The 20101-nt window shown below is 35.8% G+C and overlaps 1 protein-coding gene and 1 pseudogene across 1 annotated transcript in view; one reads left to right on the forward strand and one right to left on the reverse strand.

The window, feature by feature from the left end:
• MORC1 (MORC family CW-type zinc finger 1) overlaps positions 1 to 20101 on the reverse strand; it is a 239002-nt gene that overhangs the window by 14308 nt on the left and 204593 nt on the right. The window contains exons 23-25 of the mRNA XM_074214443.1: positions 14361 to 14504; positions 7918 to 8005; positions 7187 to 7240 (exon numbers count right to left, since the gene is read on the reverse strand). Of these exons, the coding sequence (XP_074070544.1) occupies positions 7187 to 7240; positions 7918 to 8005; positions 14361 to 14504 (286 nt within the window). The remainder of the gene's footprint in view (positions 1 to 7186; positions 7241 to 7917; positions 8006 to 14360; positions 14505 to 20101) is intronic.
• LOC141510750 (5S ribosomal RNA) lies at positions 10093 to 10210 on the forward strand (annotated as a pseudogene).

Consider the following 20101-nt stretch of genomic DNA (forward strand, 5'->3'; position numbering starts at 1 on the left):
TATTTTGAAGAGCATGGGAGCTTGGAATGCAGCCAAGAATCTACTTTCCTGCAAAGCTGAGCCTTCTCTTCCAGGGAAAAAGATGGATATTTAACAAAATGGATGAATTCCAAAAATTTCTGATGAAAAGACCAGAACTAAACAGAAAATTTGGATATCAAACAGGAGGTTCAAGAGACACATGAAAAGGTAAAAAAAGGGGGGGGGGGCGGTAAAAGGGGGAAAAAATGCAATCCAGCAAGTTGAAACTGGCTATATCCCAGCATGGGGGGGGGGGGGGGGGGTAGAGACTCTCATAAATCCTGAGAAATGTAACTCTAACAGAGAGAATATACCTAGCCAGAAATGATGGACATCCATGACCTATCCATGAGACTGATATCTAACGGGATGTAACTGGCTTTAACTCCACTGGGGAGAAAGACTCTAATAACTCTCAGGAATTTTGACTCTATTCAACAGAATATACTGAACTAGAAGGGACAGACACTCATAATTTTCTATGACTTAGATAGAATGATCTAAAAAAAATACACTACCTCCCTAAAAAGGGGGACAGGAAAGAGATGGGAGGAGGGAGGGGAGTGAATGGGACAAATCTCATTACACTAAGAGGTACAAAAAAACCTATGGTAATAGAGGGGAAGAAGGGAGTAGAAGAGAAACACCTGAATCTTCTCATCAGACTTGGCTTAAAGTCAACCTACACATACTCAGTTAACTTATAAAACATCTAACCTTTCAAGAAGTAAAAGGGGAAAATTGGAGGGGGGACAGAGAAAGGGAAGGGGAGTGGAGGAAATAAGGGGAAATAACAAAAGAAAGGGAAGGGAACAGGGAAAGGGGAAAGAAAGGGGAGGGCACGATATAGGAGGGCAAACACACTGAAGGGGGTGGTATTCAAAAACAAAATACTGGGGAATATGGATAAAAGGGGGGGGAAGGGAGAAAAATACAAACAGAGGGAAGATAGCAGAGAGGGCAATAAAGAATTAGTAATCATAACCTTGAATGTGAATGGGATGAACTCTCCCTTAAAACGTAAGCAAATAGCAGAGTGGATTAAAAACCAGAATCCTACAATATGCTTCTCACAAGAAACTCATTTGAAGCAGAGAGATACATATAGAGTAAAGGTAAAAGGTTGGAGCAAAATATATTTTGCTTCAGCTGAAGTAAAAAAAGCAGGGGTAGCAATCCTTATCTCAGACAAAGCAGCAGCAAAAATAGTGTTAAAAGAGATAAGGAAGGAAACTTTATCCTCCTAAAAGGTACCATAGACAATAAAGTCATTTCAATATTGAATATATATGCACCCAGTGGGACAGCACCCAAATTCTTAGAGGAGAAGCTGAAAGAATTACAGGAAGACATAGACAGCAAAACTCTATTAGCAGGAGACCTCAACCTCCCGCTATCAGATCTAGATAAATCCAATCATAAAACAAACAAGAAAGAAATTAGGGAGGTAAATAGATTGTTAGAAAAATTAGATATGGTAGACTTATGGAGGAAACTGAATGGGGATAGGAAGGAATATACCTTTTTCTCTGCACTACATGGAACTTATACAAAAATTGACCATGTAGTAGGACATAAAAACCTAATGATCAACTGCAGAAAGGCAGAAATAGTGAATACATCTTTCTCAGATCACAATGCAATAAAAGTCATATGCAATACTGGGCCGAGGAGATATAGGCCCAGAACAAATTGGAAACTGAATAACCTCATTTTAAAAAAATGAGTGGACCAAAAACAAATTATAGAAAGAATCAACCATTTTATCCTAGATAATGATAATAATGAAACAACATACCAAAACCTATGGGATTCATTCAAAGCAACTCTCAGGGGATATATTATAGCTCTAAATGCTTATATGAATAAATTGGAAAAAGAGGAAATCAATGAACTAAACATGCAACTAAAAAAATTAGAGAAATAACAAATCAAAAATCCCCAATCAAATATCAAATCAGAAATTCTAAAAATTAAAGGAAAAATTAATAAAATTGAAAGCAAAAAACCCTATTGAATTAATAAATAAAACCAAAAGTTGGTATTATGAAAAAAACAATAAAATTGATAAACCTCTGGTCAATTTGATTAAAAAAAAGAAAGAAGAAAACCAAATTGCTAGTATTATAAATGAAAAAGGTGAACTCATCACCAATGAGGAGGAAATTAAAGTAATAATTTGAAATTATTTTGCCCAACTTTATGCCAATAAATTTGATAATCTAAGTGAAATGGATGAATATTTACAAAAATATAAGTTGCCCAGGTTAAATGAAGAAGAGATTAAATACCTGAACAACCCTATCTCAGAAAAAGAAATTCAACAAGCCATTAGTGAACTCCCTAAAAAAAAAAATCTCCAGGGCCTGATGGATTCACAAGTGAATTCTACCAAACATTTAAGGAACAATTGGTTCCAATCCTATATTAGCTCTTTGGAAAAATAGGGAAAGATGGAACTCTGCCTAACTCTTTCTATGAAACCAATATGGTACTGTTACCTAAACCAGGAAGAGTTAAAACAGAGAAAGAAAATTATAGACCTATTTCCCTGATGAATATAGATGCAAAAATCCTAAATAAAATCTTAGCAAAATGACTACAACAAGTCATCACTAGGATAATACATTATAATCAAGTAGGATTTATTCCAGGAATGCAGCGTTGGTTCAATATTAGGAAAACTGTTAGTATACTCAATTATATCAATAACAAACCTATCAGAAACCATATGATCATATCAATAGATGCTGAAAAAGCTTTTGACAAAATACAGCATCCATTCCTATTAAAAACACTAGAGAGTGTAGGAATAAATGGACTGTTCCTTAAAATAATGAGCAGTATCTATCTGAAACCATCAACAAGCATTATACTCAATGGGGAGAGACTAGAGGCATTCCCAATCAGATCAAGGGTTAAACAAGGGTGCCCATTATCACCACTACTATTCAATATTGTATTAGAAATGTTAGCATCAGCAATTAGAGAAGAAAAAGAAATAAAAGGAATTAGAATTGGGAAGGAAGAGACAAAACTCTCACTATTCGCAGATGACACGATGGTCTAATTAGAGAATCCCAAGAAATCATCTAAAAAACTACTGGAAACAATTAGCAATTTTAGCAAAGTTGCAGGTTATAAAATAAACCCCCATAAATCCTCAACTTTCCTATATATGACTAGCAAGAAACAGCAAGAAGAGCTAGAAAGAGAAATTCCATTCAAAGTAACCTCAGACAGTGTAAAATACTTGGGAGTCTATTTGCCAAGACAGACTCAGAATCTTTTTGAAAACAATTATAAAACACTTCTCACACAAATTAAATCAGATTTAAATAACTGGGCAAATATCAACTGCTCATGGATAGGTAGAGCTAACATAATAAAAATGACAATTCTACCAAAACTAAACTATCTGTTTAGTGTCCTACCAATCAAAATTCCAAAAAATTACTTTAATGAGCTAGAAAAAATTGTAAGTAAATTCATATGGAGAAATAAAAAGTCAAGAATTGCCAGGAGCTTAATGAAAAAGAATGCAAACGAAGGTGGCTTAGCACTACCCGATCTAAAATTATATTATAAAGCATCAGTCATCAAAACTGTTTGGTATTGGCTAAGAAATAGAGTGGTGGACCAGTGGAATAGACTAGGTGTAAAAGCAGGAGAGGATTATAGTAAACTGCTGTTTGATAAACTCAAAGTGTCCAGCTATTGGGATAAGAACTCTCTTGGATAAAAACTGCTGGGATAATTGGAAGTTAGTATGGAAGAAACTTAGATTAGACCAACACCTCACACCCTTTACCAAGATAAGATCCAAATGGTTACAGGACATAGACATAAAAAACAATACTATAAGCAAATTAGAAGATCAAGGACTAGTCTACCTGTCAGATCTATGGAAAGGGGAACAGTTTATGATTAAGGAAGAGTTGGGGAACATCACTAAAAACCAATTAGATGATTTCAATTACATTAAATTAAAAAGTTTTTGCACAGATAAAACTAATGTAATCAAGATAACAAGAAAAGTAGTAAATTGGGAAACAATCTTTACAACTAATGATTCTGACAAAGGACTCATTTCTAAAATATACAGAGAACTGAGTCACATTTTTAAAACAAAAAGCCATTCCCCAATTGACAAATGGTCAAAGGATATGCAAAGGCAATTTACAGATGAGGAGATCAAAGCAATCCATAGCCATATGAAAAAATGCTCTAAATCATTAATTATTAGAGAAATGCAAATTAAAGCTTCTCTGAGGTACCACCTCTCACCTCTCAGATTGGCCAGTATGACCAGGAAGGATAATGATCATTGTTGGAAGGGATGTGGGAAATCTGGGACACTATTACACTGTTGGTGGAGCTGTGAACTCATCCAACCCTTCTGGAGAGCTATTTGGAACTATGCCCAAAGGGCAACAAAAATGTGCATACCCTTTGACCCAGCAATACCACTACTGGGTCTATACCCTGAAGAGATGAGGGAAAAGGGTAAAAACATTACTTGTACAAAAATATTTATAGCAGCCCTGTTTGTGGTGGCAAAGAATTGGAAATCCTGCAAATGTCCTTCAATTGGGGAATGGTTTGGCAAAATGTATGTATGTATGTCATGGAACACTATTGTTCTATTAGAAACCAGGAGGGACGGGATTTCAGGGAAACCTGGAGGCATTTGCATGAACTGATGCTGAGTGAGATGAGCAGAACCAGAAAAACACTGTACACTCTAACAGCAACATGGGAGTGATGTTCAACCTTGAAGGACTTGCTCATTCCATCAGTGCAACAATTGGGAACAATTTTTGGCTGTCTGCAAAGGAGAGTACCATCTGTATCCAGATAAGGAGCTGTGGAGTTTGAACAAAGTACAAGGACTATTCCCTTTAATTCGGAAAAAAAAAACCAGATGTCTTATGGTTTGATCTGGTTACCTCTGAGAATTCTGTTCTCTTTAAGGATATGATTTCTCTCTCATCACACCCAATTTGGATCAAGGTACAATATGGAAACAAAGTAAAGACTGATGGAGTGCTATCTGTGGGGTGGGGGTGGGGGGAGGGAAGCAACATTGGGGGAAAACTGTAAAACTCAAATAATATCTTTAATAAAAATTAAAAAAAAGTAAAAAAAGAAATGTACATAGGGGTGGCTAGGTGGCACAGTGAATAGAGCACCTGCCCTGGAGTCAGGAGCACATGAGTTCAAATCCAGCCCCAGACACTTAATATTTACCTAGCTGTGTGGCCTTGGGCAAGCCACTTAACCCCATTTGTCTTGAAAAAAATAAATAAAAGATAAAAAATGTAGGTAGAGGAACAGAAGAAAGGCCAGAAAGGGGTACAGGCAAGCAGAAAACTTTGAAAATGACAGGTTGAATGTACTATATACTTGAAAAAAAAAGTAATCTGTACATAAGGCAGATCTGGAGTTTCATGTAAAATATTTTCTGTTCTACTCAGTATATAGAAATATCTAATTTTCTTGGTGATTGTTAAGTTCAAAATTTAAAAAATATTAAAAGACCTTATACAATGTGGGATGCATAGACATCTAATTCTAAACTAATTCCCAACATTCATGGAATTAGTATTCAATATCCTAATGGTTGGTCCCCATAAGTAGAGATCTATCATTAGTTCCTAGAATTTTATGTGGCAGATCTCTAAACTGTGACAAATTACCATACCGTTTGCTTAGATTTCTTAGCAAGGATGGGAATAATTGTGACTGCTAGTGGTGTTTCTACTCTGTCCTCACAGAGATAACACCTTCAGAGCCCTCAACCTTCTAAATTTCATCCATAGAATAAAAAATATTTTACAACAATGTTGGGGATCTCTCCCCTTATCCTTGCTCAGCAATACCAGGGTGACATTGATGAGCAAAATCATTCATGGGGTGACATCCTCTCATAGAGTTGAGTGACCAGGAAGAAATTCTGGGATTCTAGGATCTTCAAATTAGAAAGGCAAGAAAAACTGAACAAATAAACTCAGTTTCTGGTTCCAGTTAGGAAATGTGTACAGGTGAGTCTTCAATCTTCCCAATCAATGTTCTTTCTCCAAATCATGAAGTGGGAAAGAAATGTGATGCTTTGTTTATTAAAGCAATGTAAAGCAATTTCCCAGTTGAATAGTAAAGGGAAATAGACATACCTTCTTTTTCCGTGGTCCTGTAGGCACTCAATCAGAAAACATCAGAAAAAAAAGTTGATTTCTCAACACCATGAAGCTGTTAAACTTAGGCACATTTTAAAATATGAATATTTAGTGTTGTAGTACAATTCAGATGGGGAAGAGAAACCTCAGATTCCAATCTTTATTTCAACACTAGCTAGTAGTGCACATCTGGGCAAGTTCTTTGTCCATTGTAACACAAGGCAACTTAAAATTTGCCTTGTTGATCTCCACAAAGGATTAGGGGAAGATTGATTAGAAAATATTTGAAAAGGATGTTGAAAAGCAATGGGTCATAAGGGAAAGAGCACTGGACTTGAGGTCCTAAGACCTGGGTTAGAAATCTGGTTCTCCCACTAGCTGTATGCTTTTGGGCAAGTCATTCAGTGTCAGTTTTTCCATCCAGAAAATGGAGATAATTTCACAGAGATGTGAGGAAATTTCTTTGTAAAATGTAAAATGCAAAATGCTATGAACATATAGATTGTTACTTAGATCAATACACAAAAATATGAGAAATATAATATATTTCTCTTGGAATAAGTTGTTGATTTTCTTTTCTAGGAAGGTCTAAACTGTACTTTACCTACCCACTCCAAAAGTTACTGATCTGAAATAATTTAAGTGAAATGTCTGTTGGAATGGTGTTTGGAGGTTATTCCAGTTACATTCAGAGAGTCTTTTTTTTTAAAGACTCAGAATGTTGGCATGTGTATTGTTCCTATGTCCTCACTTTCAAACAGTCCATCAACTTTATCCCACAGAAAAACACTCTCATGAAAGTAACATCTTTTATAAAGGAGTCTCTCATTGTAGCCCATTACATGAAATTTTTAATCTCAGACTTGGTAAATGAATGCTAATTTCCTTCCTTCCAAAACTAACATTCAGCATTGTATATACATATTATTTACTTTTTTGGAAACAGCACTCCAGTAGAATTTAAATGATTCCATTTAAAAGGTACTTACCTGATCACAGCAAATTTGCAGTTTTTTGTTTAGCTGTTCAGGGCAATTCTCTAGCTGTTTTCAAAAATGATAATGGAATAGAATATTACCTTTTAGGGAATAAACTATTTGCAGCAGTCATAATGTATATGTATCTCATATCAGAAAAGAATCACCAGGGCTGTTTAAGTGGTGCAGTGGACAGAGCACTGGCCCTGGAGTCAGGAGAACCTGAGTTCAAATTTGGCCTCAGACACTTAATAATTACCTAGCTGTGTGTCCTTGGGCAAGTCACTTAATCCAATTGTCTTGGAAAAAAGCAAAAAAAAAAAATTTAAAAAGGAAAGAATCACCAGTCTAAAGGAGGTCAGCAGTAGCAATGAAGGTCTTTTGAATCTACACTAATTTTATGTAGATAGGAACTAACTGTGTTTTCTATTTCTCCACAGCATCTAAACTTTGCTAAGGGTCCAGGGCAAGTCCAGTCTTTCTTTCAGCCAATTTAACCAATGGTCTCATGGTCGTTTTCATCAAAATAAATTAATTGGACATTTGCTTCATTTTTGAATGACTGATGATTGGCAATCCAAATACCACAAATCCAAAAATGCACCAGTAGTTTGCAATATTTAGCTCACTGTCCTAAGATCACTAATTCTATTCATTTAAGCCACCCAGAGATAATTTCTCAAAGGCCTGTCTTCATTGAGCAACACAGTTATCACCTCTGTACGCAAGAAAGATTAAGTTACCTCACACATTGCCATGAGTTCCTCTATAGACTTGCAGTCAAGGTCCTTGGGGAGCTTACAGTGAGGATGGAAATAAAGAAGAATCTCTCTAGAAATATAGAAAGAAAGGTATACATAAATATAATAGAGCTGCCAGTCATTTGGCAGAGGCATTACTACTACAGGCTTATGTTTCTCAATAGCACGGAAAATTAACACTCCCAAATCTGTAGCTTCATTTGATCATTCATCCTAAGGTTCTTCAGAAACTAGTTGAATAAACATCAGATTTTTATATATGGAAACTATATATAGTGTATCAGACACTATGGGAAGTACTTTAGAAATTATTTTCATGTGATCCTCACAATGCCTCTGTGATGTAGATGCTATTATTATTCTCCTGTTAACAGTTGAAGAAACTGAGGCAGACAGACATTAAGTGACTTATCCAAAGTCACACAGCTAGTAAATATCTGAGGTTGGATTTGAACTCAGATCTTTTTGACTCTAGGCCCATCACTCTATCCACTGTGATACCTAGTTGCTCTCACAGTAGACCTAGAATGTAATCCCAGGAGTTCTGAGTCCAAATCCAGAACTTTTTTGATGGTACCACACTGCCTCTGAATGCAATAAAAAAATTGAACAATAAGAAGGTAAATATTTAGCTGAATTTGACCAAAAAACAAAGAACTCAATAAACAACAACAACAATACATAAACACACAAACATACACATATATCCACACACCTGTTGTTCATTCAATTAATATTAAGTGCTCATAAATAAGTGCTTGATCATACCTTGGTTTTATGGGGAGAGGGCAACTATAAACATTTAGAAATTGTCTATATGGTATACACTGTGCAAGGGGCTGGGGAGTAAGATAAAAATGAAAACATGCCCTGTCCTCAAAGAGCTCCCATTCTATTTGACTTACAAAGTCAATAACCGCTTATATAGTGCAGAGTGAGTTGATATGTGCAGAGGCAGACAAAGAACCAGAGATCCAGGAGGAACCTTAGAGGATTTTCATGCCATTGAACCTCTTTATTTTATGTGTGAGGAGGACACTGAGGCCTGCAGGGTGAAAACACTTGGCTCAAGATTGCCCTGGTCATTGTGTATGTGTGATGGCTCAGTGAATGGTGTGCCTGGCCTTGGGTGAGGAAGATTTCTCTTTCAGAGTACAAACTTAACTGGGCAAATCCCCTAACCTTGTTTGTCTCAGTTTCCTCATCTGTAAGATAAAATGATGAAGGAAATGCCAAATCAATCCAATATCTTCACCAAGCAAACACCAAATGGGATCGAGTCTGACATGACTGAAGGACAATACACAGTAATTAAAACAATGTGAATAAAAAAGAACAACAAAAAAGAATTGAAACTGAATTACTGAAATTATAAAGGTCACACTTGTTCCCATGGAAAGGATATGAGAATACAGAAATACAGGCAGAAAGATAGAAAGACAGAGTCAGATAGACAAATAGAATACAGAGGTACACAGCTACAGAAATAGTGTGAGACAGTCAGTCGGAGAAATAGAGAGACAAAGATTTTGACTATAAACAAAGAGAAGACAGTATGTGAAGGGGAGTTGGAAAGGTGGAAGACCAGGTAAAGGTCCATCAAGGTGGTTAGCAGGATGTAGAGTCTGAAAGTTGAGTCAAGATGGAAGTGACTGGGGCCTTTCTGGAAAGGTTGGTCCAGGTGCAGAAATCACCAATGAGGAGAAAGGGTGAAGGTTTCTGTAGGGTGAGAGAGTAAGTGGTGAGGGGTGAGAGGAGCCCTGAGAGTGAGTTAAGTTAGGAAGTAAATGAACCTGGTATCTCAGCTAGGGAGTCACTAATTAGGAGAATAGCTAATCCTACTCCACTGCTTTTCTGTACAGGTGAGGGGGGCTATAACTAATGAAGCATCTCAGATATAATGTCAGATATTTCTAATATGATGCTTAGTTTTGCTGAACATTTGTTTTTCCTATTCTTTGTTATAAGGTGTTAGAGTAGGAGAGTGATATAATGATAATGTAGATTTCCAAAGATATCAATAAAAATGTTTTTTTTAAAAAGGTGACAAAGCTGATATATTTATCTCATTACTCTTTTAATGCTCTATATTGTCAGGAGAAAAATTTGACTAAAGTGACAAATATTGATTGTGAAGATATTAAAAATTAACAAGCAGTCTATGGCCATACCACCCTGAACACGCCCGATCTCCTCTGATCTCGGAAGCTAAGCAGGGTCAGCCTGGTTGGTACTTGGATGGGAGACTGTCTGGGAATAACGAGTGCTGTAGGCTAGGTGGCGCAGTGGATAGAGCACTGGCCCTGAAGTCAGGAGTACCTGAGTTCAAATCCAGCCTCAGACATTTAATAATAACCTAGCTGTGTGGCCTTGGGCAAGCCACTTAACCCCATTTGCCTTGCAAAAAAAAAAAAAAATCCTAAAAAAAAATTAACGAGCAGGCTGTTTGCCTATCACATACAGAAATAGTCACAGAATTCATGTCTGTAAGGACTACCAATTTGAATGACGATATGTATGTGTGAGGGAGAGTGCCACAGAGCGAGGGGGGGGGTAGGAGTCAGAGTCAGAACCAGAGTCAAACAGAGAGAGAGAGAGAGAGAGAGAGAGAGAGAGAGAGAAAATGTGTGCATTTAATAGATGAAAAGCAGTGCAAAGTAGAGAAGTGTCAAGTTGTGAAACATAAGCAGAGGAAGCTGTCATACTCTGGCGAGAAGTGAAAAATTATAAGATATATGTCAAAAGTAATTCATTCCAGGTAAGCGATCTGTGTTCTTAAAACCCATGAAAATTCCTGTTCTATCCAATGTTCTCCTTAAGTTTTTTTCTTACAAAGCAACTTGCATTAAGGATACAAATTGGTTCAGGAGATATTGATGCTCTGACTCATTTCCTATCAATGTGAGATTTTCACTTGCTCAGTGTTAGATGATTATAACTGCTAAAAGAACTACAATTTTATTAAAGAAAATGGTTTCTGATTGATTTCAAAACTGTTTACTGTCTAATTACAGTACAGACTCAATCCAATGGAGAAGAGGTTTCTGCCAAACCCTCCATGACTTCCCTACTTTCCATTATGATCAATGGGGCCAGCATCTCTCTCGTCCTATCCTGTCCCCCAGGCTGACAAACCTCGGAGTCAGCCTTCACCCCTCACTCCTACTTCCCCATATCCAGTCTATTGCCAAGGCCTATCAATTTTCCCTCTGCAACAATGCTCTATCTCTCCTCCAATGCTCACACCCTAGTACAGACCCTCATCACCAAGTAAGGCATACTGAAATAGCATGATGTTTGTTCTTCCTGTCTCATCTTGCCCCATTCCACTCTACCTTTCATTCAGCTGTCCATGATTTTCCTAAAGTTGTGGGTCTGACTATGTCAGTGTCAATAAATTCTAGTGATCCTCTACTATCTCCAGGATCAAATTTAAAATCAAATTTAAGACCCCCCCCACCTTTCCTGTCTTCTTCCCTTCCTTCCTCCCTGCCCCAGCCCCCATCTTTTTTCTGTGATCCACACCATCTCCATGCCCATCAATTGGGGAATGACTGAACAAGTTAAAGGTATATGAATGTTATGGAGTACAATTTTCCATAAGAGGCCATGAATGGTCGGACTCTAGAGAAATATGGAAATATGTAAATGAAATTTGTGTAACTTATAAATATGCAAATAGATGAATGTTAAAAAACTTTCATAACAATTAGAAAAAAATAAAATAAAATACCAATTAAAAAAAGACACTTTATCTCCAGACTCCAAGCATTTTCTATGACTGTCTCCCATGCCTGCAGTACTCTCCCCTTTGCCTCCTGGCTTCCTTCAATTCTCAATTACAAGTCCATCCACTGTCTGAAGGAAGCCTTTCCATCCCACCTACTGCTACCTTCTTAAATATAAAACCTTCTCTCTCTCTGTTGTTTATTTCTAATTTATCTAATCTATAGCTTGTTTGTACCTTGTCCTTTGTATGTTGTCTCTCCCATTAGACTATGAACTCCTTGAAGGCAAGGATGTCTTTTGCTTTCCCAGCATTTAACACCAACATTTTTATCCCCAGAACTTAACACCAAAATTAATAATTGTTTATTGACTGATTTGACTTTCAAATCACATGTATCAAGAAGGCTAAAGCCTAGGATCAATTAATCCACAGACATTTATTAAACTTCCACTATATGCTGGGTTGGAGTTATAAGAGCAAGAATGGAATTACAAGAGCAGAGAATGAAAGAATTCTGCATCACCAGAAATTTTCTTCTAAAGGGACAGGGGAGACAGGATGAGCTCCATCTCCTCTCGTAGTATAGGAAATAACAGGGTGGGACAGAGAGGATTCTTGCTTGGTGTACACTTGTGAGTGGCTCTTCACAAGGGATCTTCCTGGTTAGCTCCCCTTTATATTATTTTGCCACAGAAGATAAGGAAATTCAGTATGCTTAGGTTACAGTAGAAGAAATGGAACAATTATGAGTAAAAGTCAAAAAAAGCTGAAAAAAAGTTAGGCTTTCACTACTAGTGAACTCGGGCCTATTTGTTCTTCCAAGATGGCAGGATTCTGAAGGCAAGAATCATACAAGGGGCACTGTAGTGTGTCTCTGGCAGTATGTACTCCTAGTTATTCTCTTTCAGATATTCTCCAGCAGGGGAAGTAGTCAGAAGCAAAACAGTTTTGAGGAGGGCCAGGACAAAATGAGAGAAGAAATAGAAGAAAACTGAATGGAAGGAAATATACAGAAAGCTTACCTGAAAGTGAATTGGATGAGTATTTAATTCATAAAACAGATTTAGCATAATGGATTAGAAACTAAAATTTAAAAATATGTTGTATACAAGAGACACATGTGAAACAGAAGTTAAAATAAAGGGTTAGAGCAGAACCTATTATGCTTCAGCTGAAGTAAAAAAAAGGTAGAGAGTAGAACAATCATGAACTAAAAGAAAGCAAAATCAAAAATAACTATTTGCTAAAAGGTGCCAAGGACAATGGAGTAATATCAAAATTTTTATAGCAAGTTTCTCAGATAAAGGTCTTGTTTCCCAAATATATAGGGAACTAAGTCAAATTTATTAAAATAAAAGTCATTCCCCATTAGATAAGTAGACAAAAGATATGAACAGGTAGTTTGCAGAAAAAAATCAAAGCTATCTATAGCCACATTAAAAAAAATGTTCTAAATCAATATTGATTAGAGAAATGCAAATTAAAACAACTCTGAGGTACCACCTCACACCTATCAGAAATGACAAATGCTGAAGGGGATGAGGAAAAAAATTGATACATAAATGAATTTTTTAGTGGAGCAATGAACTAGTTCAATCATTCTGGAGAACAATCTTGAACAGTGCCCAAAGGACTGTAAAACTGTGTGTGCATTTTTTGATGCAGTCATACCATTCCTAAGTCTACACCCAAAGGACTTCAAAAAATTTAAAAGACCTTTCTTTTTATTTTGGCAAGGCAATGGGGTTAAGTGACTTGCTCAAGGCATACAGCTAGGTAATTATTAAGTGTCTGAGGCCTGATTTGAATTCAGGTCCTCCTGATCCCAGAGCTGGTGCTTAATCCACTGTGCCACCTAGCTGCCCCTGAAAAGGACCTTTTAAAAAAATTTTATAATACATTTTTACGGTGGCAAAAAATTGGAAAATGAGAGGATGTTCACTGATTGGGGAATGGCTGAAGAAGTTGTATATAATTATGATGGAGTATCATTGTACCATAAGAAATGATGAGTTGGTTGGTATCAGAAAAAAACATGGGAAGACATATATGAACTGATGCATAGTAAGATCACTGGATACAGTAACAACAATGTTGTAATGATGATCAACTATGAAAGACTTGACCACTCTGATTAATACAATGATTCAAAACAATTCCAAAGACTCATGATGAAAAATTTGCTAGCTACCTCCAGAGAGAACTGATGAATTCTGAGCATAAATTGAAGAACAATTGTCTTACTTTATCTTTTTATTTGCTTTGTTTTGTGATACGGTTAATAAGGAAATATATTTTCCATGATTTCTATATTTGAAATAATGTTATTTGCATTCTCAGGGAGTGGGGGATGTGTGGGTAGGAGAAAGAAAAAGTAGAACTTAGAATTTTAAAAGAATGTTGAAAATAAATACATAATATATCTATAAATATTTTTAAAAGAAACAGACTATTAAAAAACCCCAGCATAATTCACAGAATAAGTTTACTCTTCTAAGCTATAGGCAGCTACTTGTTATTGTTACTCAGGGGTCATGATCTGACTCAATATACTGATGCTCATGCTGCCAAGCATGGGAAGTTAATGGGGTGTTCTGATCAATGACAGAATTCAATGGAAAGAAAAATAAATGAATGCAAAGTCTTAGAACTTTACTATGTGAAGAATCAGAGTGTGTGTTAGAGATGTCTTTACCTTAATTGAGCCATTAATTTTTCTATTGTTTCCTTGACACAGGTGCTTTGACAAGGTTTTACCAAAGGAACAGCATCATCGCACTCTTCTTTTATAAACCCTTCTTTCATGCTTGGGCATGGACTTGAATCATCTGTTGATAGGCTAAACATAAACAAAGCATGACTTATTTAGGGTCAATTCAGGTACAAACATGAGATATTTTGGTGAAATTTTAATTTAAAAAATTAGTAGTGCTGAGGACTTGAACCAAAATAGGAAATTCCCCCTACCAAGGTAGGTCAGTGTGTTCTATGGAAAAGTGGTCCAAAATAGTGATAGTTAATTGATTTCCCTAGGGTCACACAACCAGTATGTATCAGAGGGTTGATTTAAACTCAGGTTTTTCTAGCTTTGAAACTAACTTACTATCTATGCTACATTACCTCTCAAAAATTATTAAGGGGAAAAATTTTAAATGTACTATTTTGGAGTGATTATGCTAGTTAATTTTTGATTAGACTAAATTCCAAAGTCCCTGGCAAATCTTGTTTTCAAATTTTTATTGACACGCTTTTGGCAGAATAATTTTGTTTTCTTACGTTTACTGCCTTGCAAAGAAGGCTTTTCAGTTAAAATGTTTCCTTAGTTCAGACATGTTGGGGCTTCTCCACCTAAGGGATATCAGGCTGAGAGGTAATACTCTCTATATATGTGGAAGGCAGGGGAGCCAGGGGATAGAGAACAGGTTTCTAGATTCTATGTCCTCTTAAGTTGTCAGGTCTTCACAGACTTTGTTATTTTGTTGGAAAATGCTCCAATACTCCAAGGGATAACTGATGGAAGTGTTTCTATCCCACAATGCGGAACCACCTAATCATCTGTTGCAATTCTCAGCTATGTCCTTCTATAAGTTTGCTGATGGTAAGAGCCATTTACTGTCTCTCCTTGTGTCCTCCAGAGATCATATGAATACCAGTGACAGACATTGACTGAACACTAATTATTCTTCACTTTCACCATATGACCTGTCCATCTTTATTTTCTTTGTGACATTTCCTTGAGGTCATCCTTCCCACATTCTTTCCTGTGTGTTTCCTTCTTAGCAAAAGTATGGCAATCTACTCACATTTAACCACATGCCTCTCCATTGCCCAAGGTATTTTAACTGAAGTATTCCATGATTCAGAGCCATACATCAACAGAGAAAAAATAATGCTATGTTAAAAAATATGGGGTTTTGTTTCAGAAAAAAAGGTTTAAGGAAATTAAAATAACTATGTTATTCATCAATGATAAGCCATGGATCTTCCTTCCTTTTGTTCTTGGATTTAAATTCAGTCTCAAACATTTTCTAGCTGTGATACTGACAAACCACTTAATTTGTTTGCCTCGGTTTCCTCAACTGTAAAATGGGAATAATAATAATAATAATAATAATAATAATACCTACCTTGCAGGGTTGTGAGGATCAAATGAGATATTTGTAAAGCATTTCACATAGGTCTGGTATATAGTAGGCTCCAAATAAATGCTACTTCCCTTTTTTCTTTTCCCACTTCAATTTTAGGCTTATCATCAATTTATTTTGCTTCAGAAGAATAGAAACCATCCCCGAGTCAGGAAGGCTTGGGTTCAAGTCCTATCGCTGAGACATAGTGACTGTGTGATCTTGGGCTAATCACTGACTTTTCAGTGTTTGAGATAATTTGTAAATTGTAGGGAAGACAACATACTTGTAATGATAGAGGGAGTTTCCACATCTGGGAATGGGATATTCCTACATCAATAAAATCACAGGTCTAGGCCCTATCACATACACAAATACATGGATGGCAAAATTCCATAGATTATCCAATTAAGTGCACACCTTAGTAAGTACCCTAGATTTTTTTTTTAACCTGGCTTTTTCACATATAAATCAATAGACTACATCTTATTTAGGCAGTAATTCAATATTGCAAGACTGGATGAAATCTACAGGAGATCTGCCAAAGCTTTAAATAAGTTTATTAGTAAACAAGCTGTTAATCATAGACATATTTAGAGTCAAGTGTGGGGATGTGTTTGAAAGATATATATATATATGTATATATAACACATCTATAATATACACAATAAACACATTTCAATACCAAATATAAATTATTTTTCAATTGTTGCAAGTTTACCTAGACCACTCCAATGTATCATTTGCTAAGAAATAATATCATTTCTTATTATATAAACTGGAAAAGGTTGATTTTTCTACTTGGGCACATTTGTAGATTTGAGCTAAACTGGGGTCAGCAAATTATAAGCCTGCTGGCCAAACCCAGTTGCCTTTTTTTATATGGCTTGAAAGCTAAAAGTATTTTTTCATTTTCAAGTAAAGTTTTATTGTATTTTAAAATGTAAAAGCTATTCTTAGTTCATGTCAATACAAAAACAGGATTGGGCCTTCAAGCAGTAGTTTGCCATTCTTGATCTAAGCAATCAATCCACTATCTTGCATACTGTTTGCTAGGCTCTTATCCTCGGTGTAGTTCCTTCTTCCAGTTATACAGATGTCAGTTCAATTATATTTCCCCATCCTGTGAAACCTTTGCCAATGACCTCCAATATATTTCCCACAGAAAGGCATTCCAATATAGTAGATAATATAGTATATAGTAATATATATATAATATATATTATATATCTATAATATAATATAATATAATATAATATAATATAATATAATATAATATAATATAATATAATATAATATATATAATATAGTAATGTCTGATGAAGTATGGGTACCCTTGGAACACATGGACTCTCCTGGTTTTCCCTTTGTACTCATTACATAGAATCACTGAATCATAGATTTAGAGCTTAGAAAGTTCTCATTTTACAGATGGGAAAATTGAGGCATATTTGTTCAGTCACCTTCAACTCTTCTTGACTCCATGTTGAAATTTTCTTGGCAAAGATCAAAGAATAGTTTGCCATTTCCTTCTTTACCTCATTTTTTACAGATGAGAAACTGAAGCAAAACAGGGTAAAGTGATTTGCCCAGGTCACACAGCTAAGTGTCTGAAACTGGATCTGAACTCATTAAGATGAATCTTCCTAAATACAAGCCCAGTGCTTTATCCTCTGGGCCACATAAGATAAGCTAAATTGAGATACAGAGAGATGTAATGCCCAAAGTCACAGAACAGTCTAAAATTATTATCAGAGAAATTTGTAATTTTGCTACTAGATATATTAGCTTAAGAATATCTAATTAGATAAATTAGCCTGGAACACTTTCTAAACAATGGTACCCATATATACAAATCATGAAGCAAAGTGGTCTTCTTTATGGTATCATGAGTTTATTCACTGACTTGTTGATGGCCATGTAAACAGCTAGAATATGCTTTATACTTTTAGGTTCTTCTTGAAATTGGAGATTTAATATCAAAAGAAAAGTTCTATTGTCAACATAATTCTTTGGCATGAATTACTCTGTCTAAATTCAGTTGAAGTTGTGTAGATAAAGAACACTATATATTCTAATGTTTAATTGTCTGTTAAGAACACTGAACAGTGTGTCTGAATGCTCATTAATTATCCTCTTTTATGTCAGAAATTTTATTTAGAAAGATGTTTGCATTTTTTAGAGACTTTAGTAGGGCCTGGGAAACTTCTACAAATATTTTTCACAGAAGTACATGGGTGGGGAAAGTCCTTTTGCTACCAGATTTTGTGTTCCCTTGGCCATATTTTCTCACTTGGGGAATGCTTTTCTGGATCAGGAAAGATTTATTTTTTACAAAGCTACTTTAAATCTTGAAAGAATCATTTTAGATAAGCAATCTTTCAAAAATAAGACAAAACAAGCTTATATACCACAATTTCCATATTTATGTAAGTATTTTTTCCTGAAAAATGAAAAAAATTGCTAAATATTTTTATGAACAGCTCCGGGTTCCCCAGAAACTTTGTCCATAATTAGGTTTACTGAAAGGATGAACTTTTTAAAAAAGGGCAGTAGAAAAACATCTGTAGCAAAAGTTTTCTTCTACCAACTTTATAACAATATATTCAAGTGCAAAGATCTAAGATATTCACATGATTTACATACACACAATTATGTCTATTTTGTGCATTCTCTGCAAGTATTTCTCCATTGTACAGCTGCACTTAAATAAAAGTTTTTGTTTCTTGCCACTTGTTTTTTTAGAGAGGGAGAGATGGATTACATTTGTGATTTCACTGGAAGAGGAAACTCATGCGTGAGAAAACTTGTCAGTCAATCAATAAACACTTATTAAGCACCTACTATCTGATATTGCTGGTAATACAAAAGGAGACAAATGGCAATCCCTGCCTTCAAAGAGATCATAATCGAATGGAAGAGACAACAGCAAACAGTTATGTTTAACAAACTAGAAGCAGGATAAATTGCCACATATGTCTCCTCAGCTTAATTCTTCTAGTAAGCATTTGTGAAAAATAAAAGAGACCTTTGCTTCTAATTCAACTTTCAAATATCTTTGATTCTTTTTTGGGTCCATAATCTAATCAATATGTATACAAATTATAACTCATTCATATTTTCTCATCTTGGATACTTCTCTCCTTGGTCTCTATCTACAAAAATGCAGTGAAGACTTTCTCATAACCCTTTTATATTTCAAGGTAAAATATTTAGGTTGTCTTCTTTTAGCCCTCATTCTAATTTCACAAGCAGTCAACCAGAGAAAGGCACTAGAATAAAAGGAATTGAGAAAACCCTCTTGTAGAAGTGTAAATTTTAGCTAGGTCTTAAAAGAAGACAGAAACTAGAGGGCAGGGGGAAGCAAGAGGGCATTCTAGGCCTGAGAGTCAGTCAGAGAAAGTGCCCAGAATCTGGAGATGGGGTGTCTTAGGTGAGGAATAGCCAGGAGGCCCTGCATCTTAGAGTTGGGGGGAGAGGAGGCTGTATAAGGTGTAAGAAGGCTGGAAAGGTGAGTGGGGGCAGATTATGAAGGTATCTTAAGAGTTTTGCAAAAACTCTACTTAGAACAAAGAGAGGCTAAGTTTTTTGCCTAGGGTTATAAACATAACCAGAATCTTGGATACAACAGATGAGGAATGAATGTCAAGATTACTCATAGTACAGAACCACAGAATGCTTAAGAGCTGGAAGGAACTCTAACTGGCCCCTCATTTTATAACTGAGCAAATTGAGAAAAGTTTTGAACTTCCATTGGTGAAAGTGAGGCAGGGAGAGGCTAAATGCATTGTTAGGACCATAAAGCAAATATTTGAGAGGAAGAAAAAAGCAACTCTGGTCCTGCAAGTCCTGCTGGTGGTTTTCTATCTAACAGGACTAAATTTGCTTCCCCGCTGCCAAATACAAGATCTTTTATTTCCTAGGTATGCATGCTCATTTTCTTCTCAGGCAAGACATTTCTTACCTTGAATAATCAGTCAGGCAGTTTTAAGAAAACTCAATGATCCAATTTGATTCTGTTAGCCATATGTCTTCTAAGACTGAAGATTTGAAGATTTAAGATTATTTTATTTTTAAAAAGTTTCATGAGTTTCAGGTCAGAGAAATGCTGATGTCTTAAGAAGCTGGCTACCATTACACAGATGAGATGTGATGGCAAAGTAATGAGACTGATTCTAAAAGCCAAGCTGGAAAATCAGTTTCATTCCTTTATAAGCATACCTCAGGCAGGTCCCATTTTCTATTCTGTGACAGCTTTACAATAATTTGGATTAGTTACTCCTTGTGAGAACTAAGTGTAATATGCCCTATT

The sequence above is a fragment of the Macrotis lagotis genome, chromosome 1 (genome assembly GCF_037893015.1).
Source record: "Macrotis lagotis isolate mMagLag1 chromosome 1, bilby.v1.9.chrom.fasta, whole genome shotgun sequence".
NCBI lineage: Eukaryota > Metazoa > Chordata > Mammalia > Peramelemorphia > Peramelidae > Macrotis > Macrotis lagotis.